The sequence below is a fragment of the Engraulis encrasicolus genome, chromosome 24, assembly GCF_034702125.1.
Source record: "Engraulis encrasicolus isolate BLACKSEA-1 chromosome 24, IST_EnEncr_1.0, whole genome shotgun sequence".
Lineage (NCBI taxonomy): Eukaryota > Metazoa > Chordata > Actinopteri > Clupeiformes > Engraulidae > Engraulis > Engraulis encrasicolus.
The window spans coordinates 31,877,544-31,896,236 of NC_085880.1; the positions used below are offsets into that span (position 1 = coordinate 31,877,544).

General features: G+C 44.3%; 1 protein-coding gene across 2 annotated transcripts; it reads right to left on the reverse strand.

Annotated features, from left to right (window-relative positions):
- Positions 1-16: 16 nt before the first annotated feature.
- shld2 (shieldin complex subunit 2) lies at positions 17-18,147 on the reverse strand. 2 transcript variants are annotated; one of them, XM_063191170.1, is made up of 9 exons: positions 18,124-18,147; positions 15,526-16,992; positions 13,950-14,057; positions 11,299-11,493; positions 10,248-10,394; positions 6,914-7,126; positions 6,307-6,547; positions 2,906-3,021; positions 17-1,379 (listed from the first exon to the last, which is right to left on the reverse strand). In XM_063191170.1, exons 2-9 carry the CDS (start codon positions 16,889-16,891, stop codon positions 1,204-1,206), a joined length of 2,562 nt encoding a protein of 853 aa, XP_063047240.1. In that variant the 5' UTR covers positions 16,892-16,992; positions 18,124-18,147; the 3' UTR covers positions 17-1,203. The 2 variants fall into 2 exon arrangements, with proteins under 2 accessions (XP_063047240.1, XP_063047239.1); XM_063191169.1 differs by having other exon boundaries at positions 15,526-18,142.
- Between the last annotated feature and the right edge of the window lie 546 nt (positions 18,148-18,693).

An 18,693-nucleotide genomic window follows, 5' to 3' on the forward strand; every position in this document is an offset into this window, starting at 1 on the left:
CAGTCCCAGCCGTGAAATCATTTCAAATAGTTGGTCCACGTGCATGGTAAAATTTGGTGTGTCACAGGAATATGAGTGGCCCCATCTCTCACTCTTTTATTACTGAATATGTACATGTATATTTCACCTATCATGTCAGTGTTTGATTTTGAAATTCTATACAATAAACACATAAAACAATGTTTGAAAGTTCAAGAGTTCCAAAAGCATCAGGCATTAGAAGCATAGGGAAATCACAACTTTATTATAATACATAGAAAACAATTTCAATATGACAATAACCTCTTACAAATATGTATTTTATTAATTTATTCTGTAAGCGAGGGCCGTGTGTGCCCAATATAAATACAGATCTAAAAAAGCAGATCCAGAATGTCTCTTTCCACTACTGTCGAAATCAGCGATGGGTCTTCATGATTTTACCGCTTTGGTTAATCAACAAGTATCATTGTGATAGGCCACCGCTCATCCGTTTAGAAGATGCAGGATTCAGTAGAAATTTCTGTATAAAAAGAAGACAATCCGCACACTTCAGGTCTATTTTTGTGCAAAGAAGGTTGACTTGACTGCAAGCTTTCGGTCCTTAGACCTTCATCAGGCAGACTTCATCAGGCAGTCAAGTCAAGCTTCTTTGCACAAAAATAGACCTGAAGTGTGCGGATAATTATCAAGTATAAAATGTTTTTTTTATTATTTAAATGCTTCTTGTATACATAACCATGTTCAAATATGATTTTTCACGCCACCAGTAAGAATGCTTTCGTGTATTAAATAATTTAAGTGATTTAGTGCCATAAAAAGGCATAGCCTGTGGTCTGTCTAAAAACATATCTGGATGTGTTAGCTGTTGCTCAAGTTCAACAGTACTAAAATCAAATGTAGCTTACTCTGTCAAGACTTCTGTTACAATTGTCCATGACTAAAATGACATATTTCACCTTCAACTTTTCATGTGCTTGCCTTGTGTAACCTCTTACAGCAGATGGGCCCATCAATGGGTCTATTCACTCAACTACATCATAACAATATTGCTATGACAATGCAGACAGCCGATTAAGACTTGATCATTCCCATTTTGGTGACAATATGGTTAACAGAGGCTCTGCGGCAGAGGGTTGACTGCAGTAGGTCCTCATGTGTTTGCTGTGTTTAACTCCAGTAGGTCTTTACGTGTTTTATGGCATTCAAAGTCCGGGCGGCTTTTCATGTCTTTGCTTCTCTTAAGTCCAGTAGCAGGAAGTCCTGTATGATGGGGATGCTGTTCTCATCACACTGGATGTGGCTGCGCAGCATGAGCAGGAGGCTGCTGCGGGGGGAGGAGAGGAGCCAGTGGATCCTGTCAGCCACCACACGGCCCAAGCGGACATCAGAGGAGGGGGCTGCAGCAAGGCAGGAGACAACAGACACAGGTGACAAACGTGTTTATGGATGACAGAAGGGGGCGTGCATGTGTGTGTGTGTGTGTGTGTGTGTGTGTGTGTGTGTGTGTGTGTGTGTGTGTGTGTTAGAGAGAGAGAGAGAGAGAGAGAGAGAGAGAGAGAGAGAGAGAGAGAGAGAGAGAGAGAGAGAGAGAGAGAGAGACAGCCAAGTCAAAACAGCACAAACACAGAGATGACTTGAAGGGAAGAGAACAGAAGAGCAAAATTAGCTAGAGAGAGAGACAGTGAGAGAGGGAGAGAGAGAGAGAGAGAGAGAGAGAGAGAGAGAGAGAGAGAGAGAGAGAGAGAGAGAGAGAGAGAGAGACAGACAGAGACACAGACAGAGACAGAGAGAGAGAGACAGGCCGACAATGAGACAGAATATGTGTATGAATGTCTGTATGTTTTCAATATTAATCACATTATCATATATCATATACAGGCCATCTAGATTGATTGCTTTTGTTGAGCTGAAAATGCAAAACCCAGTTTTGTTGTTTGTCCAAATAAGTACACATAACTGGTGACAGCGCACAGAGATTAACTTTAGACTTTAAGTTGAATGTATAACACAATGTTTGTTGTGTAACTAAATCTCTTGTTTCTTCTTAAATGTGCACTGTGTAAGATTTTTAGTTGTTTATTTCCAGAATGCATGCTAGCCATTCACTAATGTTAACTTTTTCATGAATACTTACCACCACCATCAAATGCTAAGCATTCATTATGACTTTTCATACATGAAAAGGGGGATCTTCTCCGTGGTCTGCCATTTAGAATTTCCAGAAATAGGCATTTTTAGCTGCAAAAATGACTGTACTTGGGCCATACTAGAAAATATTAGTTTATTACTTAGTAAACTTTCATGAAAAGATCAAATTTGGCAATAGGCAATCAACCCAGTTTCAATGAGCAGCATATTTGCAGTACCTTTTTTGACCATTTCCTGCACAATGCAGCTTTAAGGACATACAGTGAACATCACAGCTATTATACACGTTTGAGTTGGTAGTGTGACAACTGTGAAGCCATTCTCTCAGTTTACATGTACATTTTTTGTGCTGTTACTGCACTTTGCTCTGTGCTCCCAGACAATTTCAAATGCACAGCAAGTGAGGGATGTTTTAATTCATATATATGTGTAAGAGTAATGTGACCACTTCAAAGGCATTTTGTTAGTGTCTGTGTTCATTATTATGCTCCTATATTTTTCTTTCACAGGGCAATATAAAGAAAGCAGGGGTGCAGAGATGTTCACTCATCCACTGGCTTTTGTGTGTGTGTGTGTGTGCGTGCGTGCGTGCGTGTGTGCGTGCGTGTGTGTGTGTGTGTGTGTGTGTGTGTGTGTGTGTGTGTGTGTGTGTGTGTGTGTGTGTGTGTGCGCGTGCGTGCGTGCGTGCGTGCGTGTGTATCCCTGTGTGTGTACTTGTGCGTCTGTGTGTGCTTGTGTGTTTTGAAGAGAATCTGAGAACTTTGTGTTGACTCACCAACTGACTTGCTGAGTTTGTCGGGGGGAGTGTTGAGGAGCACCTTCTGTACCAGAGGAGGAGGCACCTGGACACACACCTGCAGCTCTCCCTCCTTCACCGTCAGCACCACCGGCCTGGAAGACGCACCACAGCACAACACAACTCAGGACAACACAACACAACTAAATAGTTGCACTACATCAAGTTTACATTGCCCTTTCATTCAATTCAGAATTGTTAAGTGTTTACATGACGCTTTCAAAGCGTTATTAAGTTTTATTCAGAGTTAAATTGTGTTATTTCTGAATTCTGATGTAAACGAGGCCACAGTATAGTACAGTATCTGTCTGGAGGAACAGGTTTCTACTGCCAAACATGCAAGCACTGCCAAGCACGCTCACAATACTGTAGTTTGTAAAACTTGCCTATGTGTACAATCAATGGAAAGCGTTTAAAACACTAGTCACAATAATATATGGCTGTTGTGCATACAGTATCAATAAAAATGTCAGGGGGGTAAATGATCTTTGAACCAAGCTGCATGTATGTTTTTTGGCAGTGTGAAAATTGTCTGTTTAACATTGGAGTCTATGGGTATTTTCATACCTCGTCCCTTTTAAGTGATCCAAACACACGGAAAAAATGAACAGACATAGCTGACGGACTCATTTCTGTTTTTGGTCACATGGTGAGTGTATTACAAAAAGAACCGGCTGCTCTTTCTGGTCCCGTTAGGCTTTTATGGTGTGTCAGTGCTCTTTTTGATCACACCCGCTCCTCTAGACCTCTCATTCAGTGATTACACCTTGTCACAAGTGTAACTTGTCAGGACTCATAAGCGAACCATACAGACACGAGACCATGTAAATAAATGCCTCAGTAGGTTCACTTCCGAGGGGTCTGGGTAGCCTACACTTGGAGTGTTCACATAGGCCTATGCGTCACAGGTCTCAGTTCGCCCATTGTGTCCTGGAGACACATATAAGGGTTTTTCAGGATTTTGGAGATTTTAGCTGTTTTATTAACTATGTGGGTATGTTAGAGCTGAATGAACACATTACAATGCAAGGGGGGAGTCTTGGCTTTTTAAAGTAACTCATTTCATACTTGTATGTGCTTCGGAGGCTGAGAAATTTAGGATTTAATAGGAGGGGGGCACCCTTTCCCAAAAAGGGCTTAGGACAAAATGGGTTAAATGGCTGAAAGTGACCATGAAAACACTCAATGAGATTTTCAAACTTCTGGAGCCTGAAAGACTGCAAACGTCTAGCCCCAGCCATAACAGAAAAATATTGGCTTCATTACGTGACCGGTTGCCACTTGAGTTAAACACAGTTTAGCACAGCTCAGCGGAGTGAACCTATGGGTTCCTAGTGTGGTTCTATAGCTCCTCCGAAGCAGATCAGCAGGCACTCCAGCGTGTGGTGAAAACAGCAGGGGAAATCACTGGAATGCCTCTCCCAGAGATTAGTACCATCTACACCATGTGCTATCTACGGAGAGTGCAGAACATCCTGCGCGACAGCCACCACCATCCAGCCTATCACTGTTCCAACGGCTTCCCTCAGGTAGAAGGTACAGGTCCCTTCAGAGGCAGACTAAAAGACTGGCCAACAGCTTATACCACAAGGCCATTAGACTTTTGAATTTGCAGGACTGCTGAGGAACATTACTGCCTAAAATGCTATCCTTTGGACACTTCAGGGTCTGTGCGCGTGTGTGTATTCGTGTGTGTGTGTGTGTGTGTGTGTGTGTGTGTGTGTGTGTGTGTGTGTGTGTGTGTGTGTGTGTGTGTGTGTGTGTGTGTGTGTGTGTGTGTGTGTGTGTGTGTGTGTTTGGGGGGGGTTGTCGAGCATCATGCACTTTAAGTGGGATGGAGGGGGAGCTGGGGGGTCAAGCACTGCTGTCACTTTAAACTCTTATTCACTTTACTTGAAAACAATGCTGCTACTAAGTATTGTACCCAAAACACAATTTCGTTGCCTTTTGACATTGCATTGGCACTAAAATCTTGAATCTCTCTTGAATCTCTTGAGTGCTGATAGTTCAAGGCACAACACAGCACAGCAATGCACAGATAGCAAACATTTCAAATGGTCAAAATGAAGCCCACTGTTGGGGATTAAGTGAGCTGTGAAAACACCTGCATCTACAAAGTATTATATTAATAATCAGCAACTTTTCAGTCAGTTTCTTAGAACATCTGCTTAGGCACTGTGACACACAAGATCCCATCTTTCATTGCATATGACGCCTAAACAGTCAAGCTGTTTTGTAGTGTTCAGCATTAGGCATCATTATTACAGGCATAGTATTATTCTATTGGTGCGTTCATTTGTGCATCTTTTTTGTATCTTCTTACATTTTTCTTGCTTCACTCAAGACTTCAGTAGAAAAGGCTATGTAGAGATGGTTTCATCCAGAAAGCTTTGGCGAAAAATCTCAAATCTCATTTGATTCAAATCCCTGTTAAAGAAAAACCTTCTTCCAGACTTTACCACCCATGTTCAACTTGATCTTCATTATCAGTGGAATAAAAAAGCAATGCACTCAAGACTTCGGTGCGAGTTTCTTCTCGTCAGCCTCCAGCTGTACAGCCTCTTTAATGAGTCACTTGATGTAGCTGCACAGACCGAGAGGCTCTCGGTTGCTAGGAGACAATGCTTCTCTGATCTGGTCTGACAGAGACTCTGTGATCGTGTGGTTGCACTTAGAAGCCCTCTTGGCATCCAGGGGCCAGCTTCAGAAGCACATCCTCCCATTTGGAACACTTGTTGAAGTTTTGCACCACATTGGTTTGGAAGGTGACAGTGACATTAAATGGAGACTTTAAGTATGTTGTTTGGGCTATTTAGCCGTTATTGTGGTAGGGAAGTGAAGAGAAGAGAGGGTATGGTTAGGAGAGAGAGGCATGGCTGGATTGGACATAAGGCATACAGGGCATTTGCCCAAAGGACTGTTGATGATTTTGGCCTGGCTCTTCCCTCAATACAGTGGTGTATCAGTCCTCATGCCGCTACAGCTGACCTGTGCTAGTCAGATTCAAACATTCATTTTGTCTGTTGCGGTCAAACTAGCTCGTAATAGGTGATAGACTTGAAATCGGCAAGTGTACGTAGTTCCAAAGAGCAGCATAGCCTACTTTGAGGGTAGGCACAAATAGCAGTGGCATTGGCCAGAGATGTCAAAAGTAAAACTTAAAAAACAAACAGTTTCCTCCCAACACCGGTAACTTATCTTGAGTAACCATTAGTAGACCTGTGGACTTGTTTTGCCATCAGCTGCCTGCGCTCTGTGGGATCAGTAACAATGGAGTAAATGGCGTAACAGCTATGTAATATCATGTACTAGTGTTGTACTTACACCATGAATTTACAATACTTTAACATTTACTTTTGGCACCTCTGGTAATGGCTGACCTGTAGTACTGCTTGACGGTGGTGTGGGGCAGACACGGGTAGCAGGGTCTGTAGATGCCGTTGTCATCGGTGTCCAGCTCCACAGCACAGCGGCCACAACCGGTGAACGTGACATCTCCCGACACCACTTCCAGGATCCTCTCAGGGCTGAAGGTGCTGTCCATCACCCGCCAGGCGTGCTGCTGGGATGGGCTGCCTTGGAACTGGAAGCCTGTTATTTGGGCTCTCAGCTCCACGTCCCCTGGATTGAGGAGAAGATGGGGGGCATTAATTGCACACGGAATACTCTGTGCATGTAGAGAAGAGTATGATTTATCCATCATGTAACCGCCCTTGTTAACACATCACACATTCTATTCTGCTTAACCACAATTTGACACTGTCCCATATGACAGGAAAGCCAAGACATTACATTAGACTACACTACACCTCAGCAGTCTTGCTCAATGACACTCCATCCATGGGTGGAGGTGTAGGGAGAGGTAGGGATGGGAATGGGAATTTGAACCTACAATCATCTGATCTTAAGACCACCTCCTTAACCATTAGGCCATGCCTTCCCATGACTGAACTGGATGGCAGACTTTTAAAAGTAGGCCCACCCTACCTGTGTATTTCTGTGAGAGGAGGGTGCGCAGATCGATCTCTACACAGGACGTGCTGGTCTTGCTCTTGGTCTGAGAGGGCTTGAGGAACTCGGCCCTTCGGCTGTCCCCGGGAGGCAGAGGCTCACAGGAGCCCCAGGGGGTGGAGTGCAGCTCCAGGAGACGCGATGTCATATCCTGCCTCACCAGAAGCATCCGGAAATGCCACAATGCCTCTGCACAGGTGTAGTGCGGGGGGGGGAAGAAGAAGACACACACACGCATGAATGGGAGGAATGAAGGAAGAAGGAAGAAGGAAATGTTTTGTTTAATTGTATATTTAAGATGCAAGTACAACGCATTCCAAATCATTATGCAAATGCTAAGCTCTTTGCCTTAGTCACTGGAATGCTGCGTTTAACATTGAAGTCAATGGCAGGGCATTGCATGGGAGTTATGGAAGCCCAGATATCCTTGATGCTTTGCTGTCAGTGCCACTGTGGCGTGTTTTTCCAGAGTCACTAGTCATTCAGCTATTCTATTAGCCACAAATTTGATATTATTCTTTTCTTTATCATGATACTGTACATCTAACTTCAGAAGATAAGTTGCTAAAGCACGAAGATGGGTGCATAGCTTTCTACTGTACATGGAAATAAATCAAACAAATTGAAACAGAATAACTGAGCTTTTTCTTTAACTTAAATACAAACCATTGCTACACAAGGGGCAAAATAGATGAGCCGATTGGCTAGTGACACTGAAATTGTTACTAGCCACAGTCAAGTTTTACCAGCATTTGTCCGGTTTACAGGTGCCAGTGTCAAGCCCTGCAATATCCCCATAGATTTCAATGCCACATTTTGGTGCTTTGGTGGTATGGAGTGGACATTCTACCAAAGATTCTCTATTCTAAAATTGCATTAAGAACGTCTCTGATTCTACCTCACCAGAAATAAAACCCCATTGAAAATGAATGCTGTTGTGTCTGGTGAGGTAGAATTTAAACTGTTCTGTTGTAATCCAAATTTCTTTCTTTTTTCACATTTTCACTTCTTTACAACACTACAAAACTGTTTTGCGTAATAATTTGGAACAGAGCATTTTAAAGTGTTTATGAAACGAAAACAAACGGTCATTCCCATTAAAGCCTTGTTTTTTCTGATAGCATCGATGAGACTTTGAACCCAATCATCCTGGAGGAACTTGTGAAAATGGCAACTCAAAGTGTGAATTCTGTGAAATTTGGTGTGACTAATGAGCTGGGCTGTGACATCATAGAGGGGAGTCCCTGGTTTGCTAGTATGGCGATCTGAGAAAACAACACACATTTGATGGACCCACATCTTATAAAGGAACCAAAATTCTGATACAAACATCAGCGTGTCGAAAAACCACACATCCAACCTCATGAGAAAAAAAAACAGCAGCACAAATCTATTTCAGAGGCACTGATACATCTGCAGAAAGTGACATGTCTGACAGGCGAAGTGACGATTGTTGACATAGCCTGACAGTTCGTTTTGTTTATGGTTACGGTTGCTAAGGGCGCTTTGCCATGACCCACAGATGACATGGCGTGTGTATTTGTTGACAAATGGGGGGCATTTTGGCATGTAGGCTACATGCAAAAATATCATCAACTAGAGAAAAAACGGAGGTATTAGGCTGTTGGAAAAACGCCCTATATAGCCTGAGTCCTCAGCATATTTTTAGCGTTTATCATTATTATTATTTTTTGTGCTCAAAGTCACAGGCGTCGCGTGTCCCTCAGCCGGACTCTGAGGACGAGGTGTGTCCAAACGTCAGCCACACGTGCACCACAATACTAAAAACAAACAATCAACGCTTCAAAGTAGGCCTACGCTATGTGCATTTCTGTTTATTCGCTAAGCAGTAGCCCAATCTGTGAGTTGGCTGTCCTCGACTGAGAGCACCATGCTGATGTGCGGATATCCTCCCAAAACCAATTTATTGACCAGTTGAATGGCAATCAATAAAAAGTGCATATTCCGAGAGCATTCGCATCGGTTTGGCATGTAATGTGCATTACCCTTTCCTGAAAACAACATACAAAGCAGATGGACAAGGTAAAACGAGTAGCCTAAAGCAAAGCAGTGCACTCACCTGTCTTCGTGCCCGAGCAGTTACAGGGGCAGTTTCAGTCTGCACGCCGGCGATGTCAATTGTTGGAACTGCTTGAGGCAATAGCATTCTCTTCAGTCCAACCATGTCCGCGACCTCCACATTTGTGGTGAAGCACAAGGGGTGGAAATGTGCAGAGTACAACAGTGTTCACGAGCTGGCTTCAAAACCATGCATTGGATCCACAGAGCCCTAGCTTGATTTAGCCTTCTCCTTGTCGGCCACAGTTCCATCATTCTTCACAGAAGGGAACTTGTGCAAAGATATTCCTTCTGTCAAGTAGCCATTTTTGCAGCTGGCACCGTTCGGCCCTCCAGCAACACACTGCTTGACACTGCGCTTTGTTTTGGTACTAGCCGCCATTGATCTGAACAAGGTGGAATGAGGTGAACTCACCCCTTCTATGTCACGCATATCATTTGCATAAAATTTGCATGTCACCAAAAAAACACTTTTTGGGAACGTTTTAACATGACTTTTAGGACAAAATATCACCCAGACAATATCCCATTTTATTCACAAGGCTTAGAACTTTCAGAATCTGTCCTGAAAATGGTCAAATTCCTTTACTTTGTTTTCGTTTCATAAACACTTTAAGTTTTTCATTTAAAAAAATAAAAATACCGTTATCATTGGAAGGTTCATTCAAAAACATTTGAACTGTACTCTCATGGCCGATGACTTGAAAATTATGACTGTCATTTATATTGATTATTTAGGGAAATTAGTGAAAATCTCATTTTCATAATAATGTGGAATGCGGTGTAGATTTTCGTTTCGATATTCGTTCTGAAATATTCCATTAGATTGTAATTGTACTGGAACTGTTATTCACTGTGCCTAATTTCATTTAATAAGGAGGTTTAACCACTTAAAAGCAGAGGTCTGTGATGTAAGAGTAGAAGTAGGTTGTTCGTGCAGTTGTAGGTATTACCTATTGTACCGACTGTAGGTACATTTAATTTGGATAAGACAGTGAAGACTGGGACAGGAAATGAGCGGGAGAGAGACAGGGCAGGAGTGGGAAATCACCCCGGGTCGGGCATTGAACCCGGGTCGTTGGCGTAACAGTGCAGTGTCCCACCGTTGAGCCATAGCAAGGTCTACAGTGGAATAACTGGTATATAAACTATTTATGAACACGTACTAGTGTTGTAATCACATCAGTGAGAGCACTTCGACCTCATACACCTATGTTCAGAATCCCAGTACCTTTCTGCTTGTCAATGCGCTCCAGCCATGCCAGCGCCGCTCCCCACAGCACCACCGCCCCCTGGTGTCCATCTGCCTGCTCTACAGTCAGGACGCACCTCTGCACTCCAGCGGCCCGGGACATCCCCTGCGCCCCGTCACGCCACGCTGAGGACAGGCGCACACACACATGTATACACACTGTCAACACCAGCATTAGCAGCTGCAACAAGATACGGCATGTTAGTTATAGAGAATGCAGGGTAAGGCCAATTGCTGGTCACTGCAAAATGAAGGAAGGCACTACACTGAGACGTACGTATGTCAAGCTAATATTTCATGCTTGAGGTAATACTGTTAAAACATTGCCATCCGGATATTTCAATAGTCTGTGTATAATGAGTAAATGACATTAAGTAAATGAATAGCTTTAAAGGGACACTGTGCAGGAAATGGTCAAAAAAGGTACTGCAACTATGCTGCTCATTGAAACTATGCTCCCTATTGCCAAATTTGATCTTTACATGAAAGTTTACTAAGTAATAAACAAATATTTTCTAGTATGGTCCAATTACAGTCATTTTTGCAGCTAAAAATGGCTATTTTAGGAAATTCAAAATGGCGGACCATGGAGAAGATACCCCTTTTCGTGTATGAAAACAGCAATTTTTCCAGTCATAATGAATACTTAGAATTTGATGGTGGTGGTAAGTATTCATGAAAAAGGTAACATTAGTGAGTGGGCAGCATGAATTCTGGAAATAAACAACTAAAAATCTCACACAGTGTCCCTTTAATGCTAACCTAAACATGCTGTGCCCTTAGTTGACTGTTTGAAGCTGAAATTACTGATGATAGACTATTGAGTAACTTCCTGAATCTGCACAGTGGTTTTGTTCTTGCCCACACGCACACAGGATGTATTGCACAGACACACACGCACACACACGCGCACGCGCACGCACACACACACGCACACGCACACGCACACGCACACACACACACACACAAACACAGGATGCATTGCCTAAGTGCCTGGTGGTCAGCTTATGAATATAAAGTGGTACAGTACCCGTCACCATGTTGGTGTGAGTGACGCGCAGCACAGCGTGGACCAGGGTGTCGGGCCGCAGGGCTTGCAGGTTGGCGTAGGGGACGGTGCTCAGGTCCCGATGGCCGCCGTGAGGTGTGGAGAGCAGAAGGGGGCGCCGCTCGCGAAGATGAGCACACAGCTCACCCAGAGTACGCCTGTTCACCGCCTTGGGCACTGAGGAGGACGCACCACAGAAGTAAGATATTAACCCATTAACAGAAGCATGCACAGACATTTTAGTTTACTTTTTAAAACATTTTCAGGACATTGGCATTACACATTATTGAGAATCTGATGAAGACTGTTGAAGTCGAAACGTAATCCAGCCATGAAATAATAAAAGACAAAAAAGGATTTTAAGTGTGCGGACTTCTCACTTTGAAAACTACAGTTGGCCTTCGCCCTGCACCTTTTCCTGGGATGTGCACAATCCTCTCCTTCAACTGACTGCACGTTAATGAGCATGTCCATACATACATAAATACATACATAAATGTGCCAGATTATAGCAGATTATAGCCCGTGGGGCATGAGGAAATACCAACTGGGCCATTATTATCACTTTTGATCATTAAGTCTTTGTGGATGATCATGTCAACATGGATTTGTCATGGATGCCAAAAAACCAAGAAAAACAACTTTCAAAAAGAGCATTAGTGCTCTTTTCTAGGGCTAGTGTGCCGTACCATTACTCTGGGGACCCAGGTTCGATTCCCGATCCTTTCCCATCTTTTTCCCCACTCATTTCCTCTCTCTTTTACTGTATTGTCTGTATAATAAAAGTGTAAAGGGCCAGTAAATATACGTATATAAAAAATAAATAAATACAAAGTGTAGTGGAGCAGGGCGTGAGTATTCAAGAGAGCAACTTCAGCAGGTGCCAAATCCAAAAAGGCATACCCGAGGGAAAACATTGCTCTCTTCATAACAAATAAATGAAGAATGTGCAAGCAGTGTGCAAATACATCCCCTTTTTCCCTCAATAGCTACACAAACGCTGAAACTCAGACATTTTCATTACACATAGTTGTTTGAAGATCTTATAGATATCTCAAACACTTCGCCTTAATCTCAAATACTTGGTCTTAGCCACAATAGTAGTGCAGTCCTTATCATTACTGCCCTACCAAGGCAAAGTACTTTATGCATCTTCTTTTCTCAGAAATTCATAAACCGAACCTGTCTGAAATGCTTAGACTAATGTTTCTCAGCGGGGGCTCTACAGGGGGCGCCAATGAGCCCTTAGAGGGGGATATTGAGAAGGAGACAGCAGACAAATGGGCACTCAGTTGCAAAATGGGGAGCCAGTAGCTTATCTTATTTTTTAATACCAAGGTGTTGCTGGCAGTCTTATGATGAGGTCAAGGGGGTGTTGGGAGGCTTATGATGAAGTCAAGGCGGTGTTTGTTCAAAAAAGGTTGAGAACTTCAGGCTTAGACCCAACCTTGGGAGCACAGACCCTTACCATTACTGGTAATGGTCTACGCGGAATCCTTGTGTTTCGCACCACAGTGTGCAAAAATGAACAAAACAAATCCAGACTACAGAATACTACCCAGCCATGGCACCAATGTCATCATAACTTTTGTGCGACCTTCATTTCAATGCAGGCAGCCAGCCCTGGTTGTTGTGTCTACGTTCTTCAGACATGGTGTAAACCGGCTAATTATCAGCCCTGTCATTATCGACCGGATGAGAGACTGATTGGAAATCTGTGTACGTATGTAAAAACAAGTGCTTAGGCTACCCAACAGGATGGTTTATATTAGATGAATATGTTTATTTCCATGGGATAACATACTGTAACATCCTTTTCACAGATTAAAACATAATTTCAAGTGGAAGACAAACGAGATAGCAGATTCTCTGAAGTTCAACAACAAACGTTCACTTGTGCCCCTCAAAATTCTTCAGGGCACTTAGTCAAGATGGAAGATGGCCACCTTTCAATATAACATGATTGAGGAAATCCTGCCTGCACATATTGTACTACCCTGCACATTCAGTCTATGCTCACTTGACAGGTTTGTAATCTGTGTTGAATCTACAGGGAGAGGTGTGTCTAGTCCAGGGGTGTCAAACATATGGCCCAGGCGGCAGATGGTTTAATCCAGCCCCAGACTTACAGACAGAAAAAAAATAAGAACGTCAGAAAAAAGGTAAATCAATAGTCCTGCAGGTATTTGAGATTTCAAGTTTTCAGTATGAACAAAAAAGCAACGAACTTGCCTTCTTTGCTCACCATTTACAGCCAATGTTCATAATGTACCTGCTGCCATTTATTTCAAGATGAGCAAAGTGATTCTGATACGAAGCAGAAATTTGGGATGTTTTGTAATTGCGTTACTTGTTCGGCCCACTTGAGATCAAATTGACTGTATGTAGCCCCTGAACTAAAATGTGTTTGACAGCTCTGGTCTAGTCAGTGCACTATAAAACATTTCAAGCCAGCAAAATGGAGAAAAGTGCGTAAGTTCTCCTGCTGCCTTGTGTTGTAAGTTAACTCAACTCGAGACCTAACACAATGTGAGGCTTTCTCAAGTTCAATCAACTTACAAACTTAATGCACCAGGTCAACTTACTGTATTTACGTTCCAATGGCTGCTGGTGGTACAGGTGTGTGGTCTCACCTGAGGGAGAGAGGTTGCTGATGACGGGTCCCAGGTTGAGCAGTCTGCTGCTGTAGGTGGACTGCAGCACCGTCTCTCCTCTCCACTTGTCCTCATGCACCTTCACACCTGCACGGCCCAGTGGAAGGAGAACAGGATGTGTGTTTGGTGAGAAACGCACATACTAAGGATATAGGTTATATGGAAGTAAACACAAAATATTTACCATCTTACAATGTTTGCAATTTTGTTTTTGGGAAGGCTAGGCGCTACTGTGAACGGACTGTTCTTGTTGTTTATCTATTCACTTTTGGCGTGCTAACCTTCTGCCACACATGGAACTTGAGATGATGGGACCGACATATAGGACATACACACAGACAGACAGGAACACACACACATACACACACACACACACACACACACACACACACACACACACACACACACACACACACACAACACGTGCAACGGGCTGGGGTCCCCGGGCAGTTAAAAGGGCCCCATAGGACAGGCGACCTTTACATTACGGAGGTGGCAAGCAGTTTTGCAGATTTATATATAGCAGTGCTGGGGTTTGCTTGGGGCCCCGAAGCAGTCTACAGTGACTTCCACTTGGAGCTAAGGCCCTGTGTGTCCAAAGAAGCCCCGGGGCCGGAAGAGCTCAAAACCTGAGGCATCCCAGGCACTTTCTGACCTTCTCTGGACTCGTGTTGTTTTTAGGTACAGGAAGGTACATTAGTGTGATAGCTCGCTGAAACATCGCTGATAATTTTAAGCTTTAATTTGAGTGAAATGGAGGGGAAAAGGTCTATACACAAACCTGACCCATCCAATACAAAAAACGCCACAGGTTGGCAGGCTACCTTGGGTGGTAGGGTGGGTGACGAGCAGAGGTGTCAAAAGCAAAAGTAAATGTCATGGTGTAAGTACAACACTAGCACATGACATTACATAGCTGTTAAACCATTTACTCCATTGTACCTAATGAAGTAGATAGACTGTGCTGTTACTGAAAAACACAAAAAACCTACAAGAACCCACCACAAACCTGATCCCACCAGCGCAGAATTAGCTGATTGTAGCACAAGTACACAGGTCTACCGATTAATCAGATAGGTGACCTGGAAGTGCGGAAACTATTTATTTTTTTACCTTTAGTTTTTACTCGTCCTTTTAGCACTGAATTTAACAACTATATGCACATTACCGGTAATGAATCACTCCTCACGAGTCAGCCATTGCTTAATTGAGTAATTAATAACTTGAGATCACATTATTACATTACAATTAGCTGATACTTTTATCCAAAGCAACTTACAGTTATTTACAGGGTATTGTTTGCATTGTCCAAGGGCACTTCAGCCGTGCATGGGGGTGTAGGGGGAGGTAAGGGTGGGATTCAAACGTGCAACCCTCTGATGTTGCCTACCTGCCTAACCATCAGGCCACAGCTGCTCCAACAAGATCTGCAGAGCACGGCCTTAACTTGATTTCCTTTGGGATCAATTAAGTACGATACTCTCTACTAGTGCTTTTCTAGTCTTTACTGATCGTGAAGGAAATTGAGCAGCACATACCTGTGCACCTCACATACCTGTCATGAGAAGCACGTCTCCCGGCCGCACGGTTAGAACCCAGAACGCAGCCGTCCGCCACATCACCAGCTTCATCTCCACGTCCGATTGGTCGGTGACTACCAGCGTTGCCAGGGGAACTGAACTCCCTGCTGCCGCCCCCGTCTTCATTCTTATCTCCTGCAGGTGAGAAGGGTGCACCACGGCGACCAGGATGGAGTACTGCACCCCGGGAGCCCTGCACCTGGCCAGGAGAGTGGACGGGCCTGCTGGTACACAACCACCCCATGCCCTCGGCTCCGCAGCCTGGCGATCAGGTGTCGTGGTGGCTGACGGTGAGAGCTTTCTCTTCTTCCTGGCCGGCGACACCGGTGAGCTGTGTGCCGATTGGCCAGGTGGAGTCTGCGCCGCATCCTGATTGGGCGAGGAGGAGGAGGGGGAGGAGGGGCGAACCAATCTCTGAGATGATTGACGGCTGGCGTGACCTACTACGGGGCTCCCCTGGGTGCAGAGAAGGCCATCTGCCGTCCTCTGCAGCATCACGCCCCCTTCTTGCTGTCGCCTCGGACTCAGCAACTCAGAGAATACATCCAGGGAGCCCTGCAGCGTCCCACCCAGGGACTGTCCCCCGGGGCTGGAGCGGGGGCTGTAGAGCTCAGGGGAAGGCCTGGAGATGACTGGGGTGAGCTGGGTCTGTGTGGGCGTGTGCGGGGACCCACCTGCCACAGGCAGCGAGGGCTCTTGGGGAAGCCCTGTTGTCCTCTTGATGAGAAGGGCCTGGCTCTTGGTCCACACACTCAGGTACTCGGTCTCCAGAGAGACAGAGCAGTGCTGGGCATCGGAGGTGGTCTGAGGTTGGCCGAGAGCAAAGCACCTGTCCAGGTAGAGCTGTAGAGACTCTGGGCAAAGCTCATCATCATCATCAGCATCATCATGAACATCATCATTATCATTATCATTATAGTCCTGTGATAAAGGTTTTTCTGTCTGCAGAGGTTCTTTCTGAGCACAGAGATCAGAGGGGGTGGATGAAGACCTGGGACTTATTAGCTTATTGCCTCCATCCTCCTCAAACACTGATGCTGAATGTTCGGCGAATGTCCCTGGTTCTGGGTGAGGACTGTGGCGGGCATCCACATCCACATCCACACCGTCTACCTGCCCCGCAGGCACGTTGGCCTCCACTGAATCGGGGTTCACCTGCACCCCTCGGTGGTCCGTCTTGGGCCTTAACCGGCCCTGATCCCAAGACAGCGCTACGGTCTTGCAGTCCCTGGAGACCTCAAGAACGTCCGCATCCGCATCTGTATCTGCAGCCACATCTAACGCAACCAGGGAGGGGCATGGTGCTCCCAGAAAAACATGTATCTTCGGTTTGTCCGTCATGGTGTGGTGATTGTCCTCTCAGTGCAATAGAGGACACGCATTGATGCATCACGAATGCATCATCAGGACATGCATTGAGACCTCGCGAATGCATGCATCACCTGTTGAGGGGGCACAATTAATTAATTATAAGAGAAATAAATATCTAATGTATTGTAATGTCTATGATTGAAAAGTGAGGTAATTTCACAATGTTTTGACATAAAATGTCTTTGTAATGTTGTGGATCTATAGAGTTACTGTGGGTATGGAAAATGATAAACGATAATTTCTTTGATGAGGAAAACAGCTCATTTTCTTTTTTTTAATTAATTTACTTTTTTGGTATTTTCGACTTTTTTATGACAGGACATTGAAGGTGGTGATAGGAAGCGAGTGGGGAGAGAGAGACGGGGAAGGGCCGGCAAAGGACATGGGCCGGGAATCTAACCCGGGTCAGTCGCATGGTAGATGAGTGCCGTACCATTTGGCCACGGCAGGACCGAAAACAGAACATTTTCAAAAGAGAGTGAATTAACTTAAGACATATCCCCCGTTATACAGTATATTTGCTGTTAGCAGTGCACCAATGAACAAGTCGTAATGTATGACTATAAAGACTGTGTAATGTCGTTGTAGTGTGGTAATAGGATAGCAAAATCTTTTCCATGACTAGTTACAACGTGTCACTGGTGAAGTGGTGTGCATTATCAGGCTACAGTCAGTCTTCTTTGTGATTAAATTATGTTTTTAATGGTGATGAAAGTAAAATTAAAAAGCCAATATAACTTCAATGGTAGTGTATTTCTTCTCAGGGCAACAAACCCTCTGCACTTTTGACTATCGGGACTGGTAAATAATCCTTGAAAGGGGACATAGTCCGGAAGGTCCAGCTGACATTGCATGTAGTTTTATCCACTGTTTACTCAGACAAGATGGTAAAACAGCAACCCAGTGTCAGCTTTTGCAAGGCCATTCAACTACCGGGATACACATTCTTGCAGAAGACAAAACAGTCATTGACGGAGATAAAGACAAAGATAAAGTCAAAGAAAAAAAAGATATAATGTGGGTTTGGAAAATGCACAGGATTTTGTAGCTTCTTTTCTCTGGAATCTTCCCTCTTCCTTGCACCAAAACTGAACCCACAGAACAGCACACTGCTATGCGGAGCCAAGCAGTGCCGGTAAGATCGTTGTTGTAATGTTCCAATGCAACCAACAACAGCTGTTAGCAATAAAAGCTGCTATTACCTCCATGCACAGACTTCAGCCGCTCTACACCGACACACTATACACTATGGATGCATCAAGGCAAACAAAAAAAATCAAAAAAAAATCACACACTCACTAAGAGGGGTGGATAAGGGGGTGGGGTGGGGTGTCACTGAGGCCAGTGATCTAGTTCCTCCCCTAAACCCACCAACCACGCGGATGGGTGTTGGTGTTCGTGCAGCCAATGGCACAAAAGACACATGCCAGAATAAACTTGAAAGCAGTGCGGTGCAGTGATTTATGGGACTACAGCAGATGGGGCCTGAATGAGGAGCTGGAGAGTAAAAAACGGTCCTGAATGTGAAAGGAAAGGGGGAAAAGGAGGATGATGTCGGATGCCTTCGAGGAAAAATCAAGAAGAAATCCAAGCTTTTTTGGTCACAAAATGTATTGATGCGCACACATTTCTTAATGGACCTTAATTTACACCGTTTTGCCACAAACACATTGTAATTGTGTAAGAGCTTTCTTGACTGTTTGGATGGACCCGTTCCATATACCTATACTTTTCACTACTGGTGAACATTGGCAAGAGGGGGCAGCACGACT

Excerpts from the sequence above, each read along its gene's own strand:
- shld2 (XM_063191170.1), bottom strand. The coding sequence starts at position 16,891 with ATGACGGACAAACCGAAGATACATGTTTTTCTGGGAGCACCATGCCCC. Across the intron at positions 14,058-15,525 it reads AGACGTGCTTCTCATGACAG|GTGTGAAGGTGCATGAGGAC; the intron begins GTATGTGAGGTG and ends TGGGCCGTGCAG. Across the intron at positions 7,127-10,247 it reads GCGCATTGACAAGCAGAAAG|AGGCATTGTGGCATTTCCGG; the intron begins GTACTGGGATTC and ends ACACCTGTGCAG.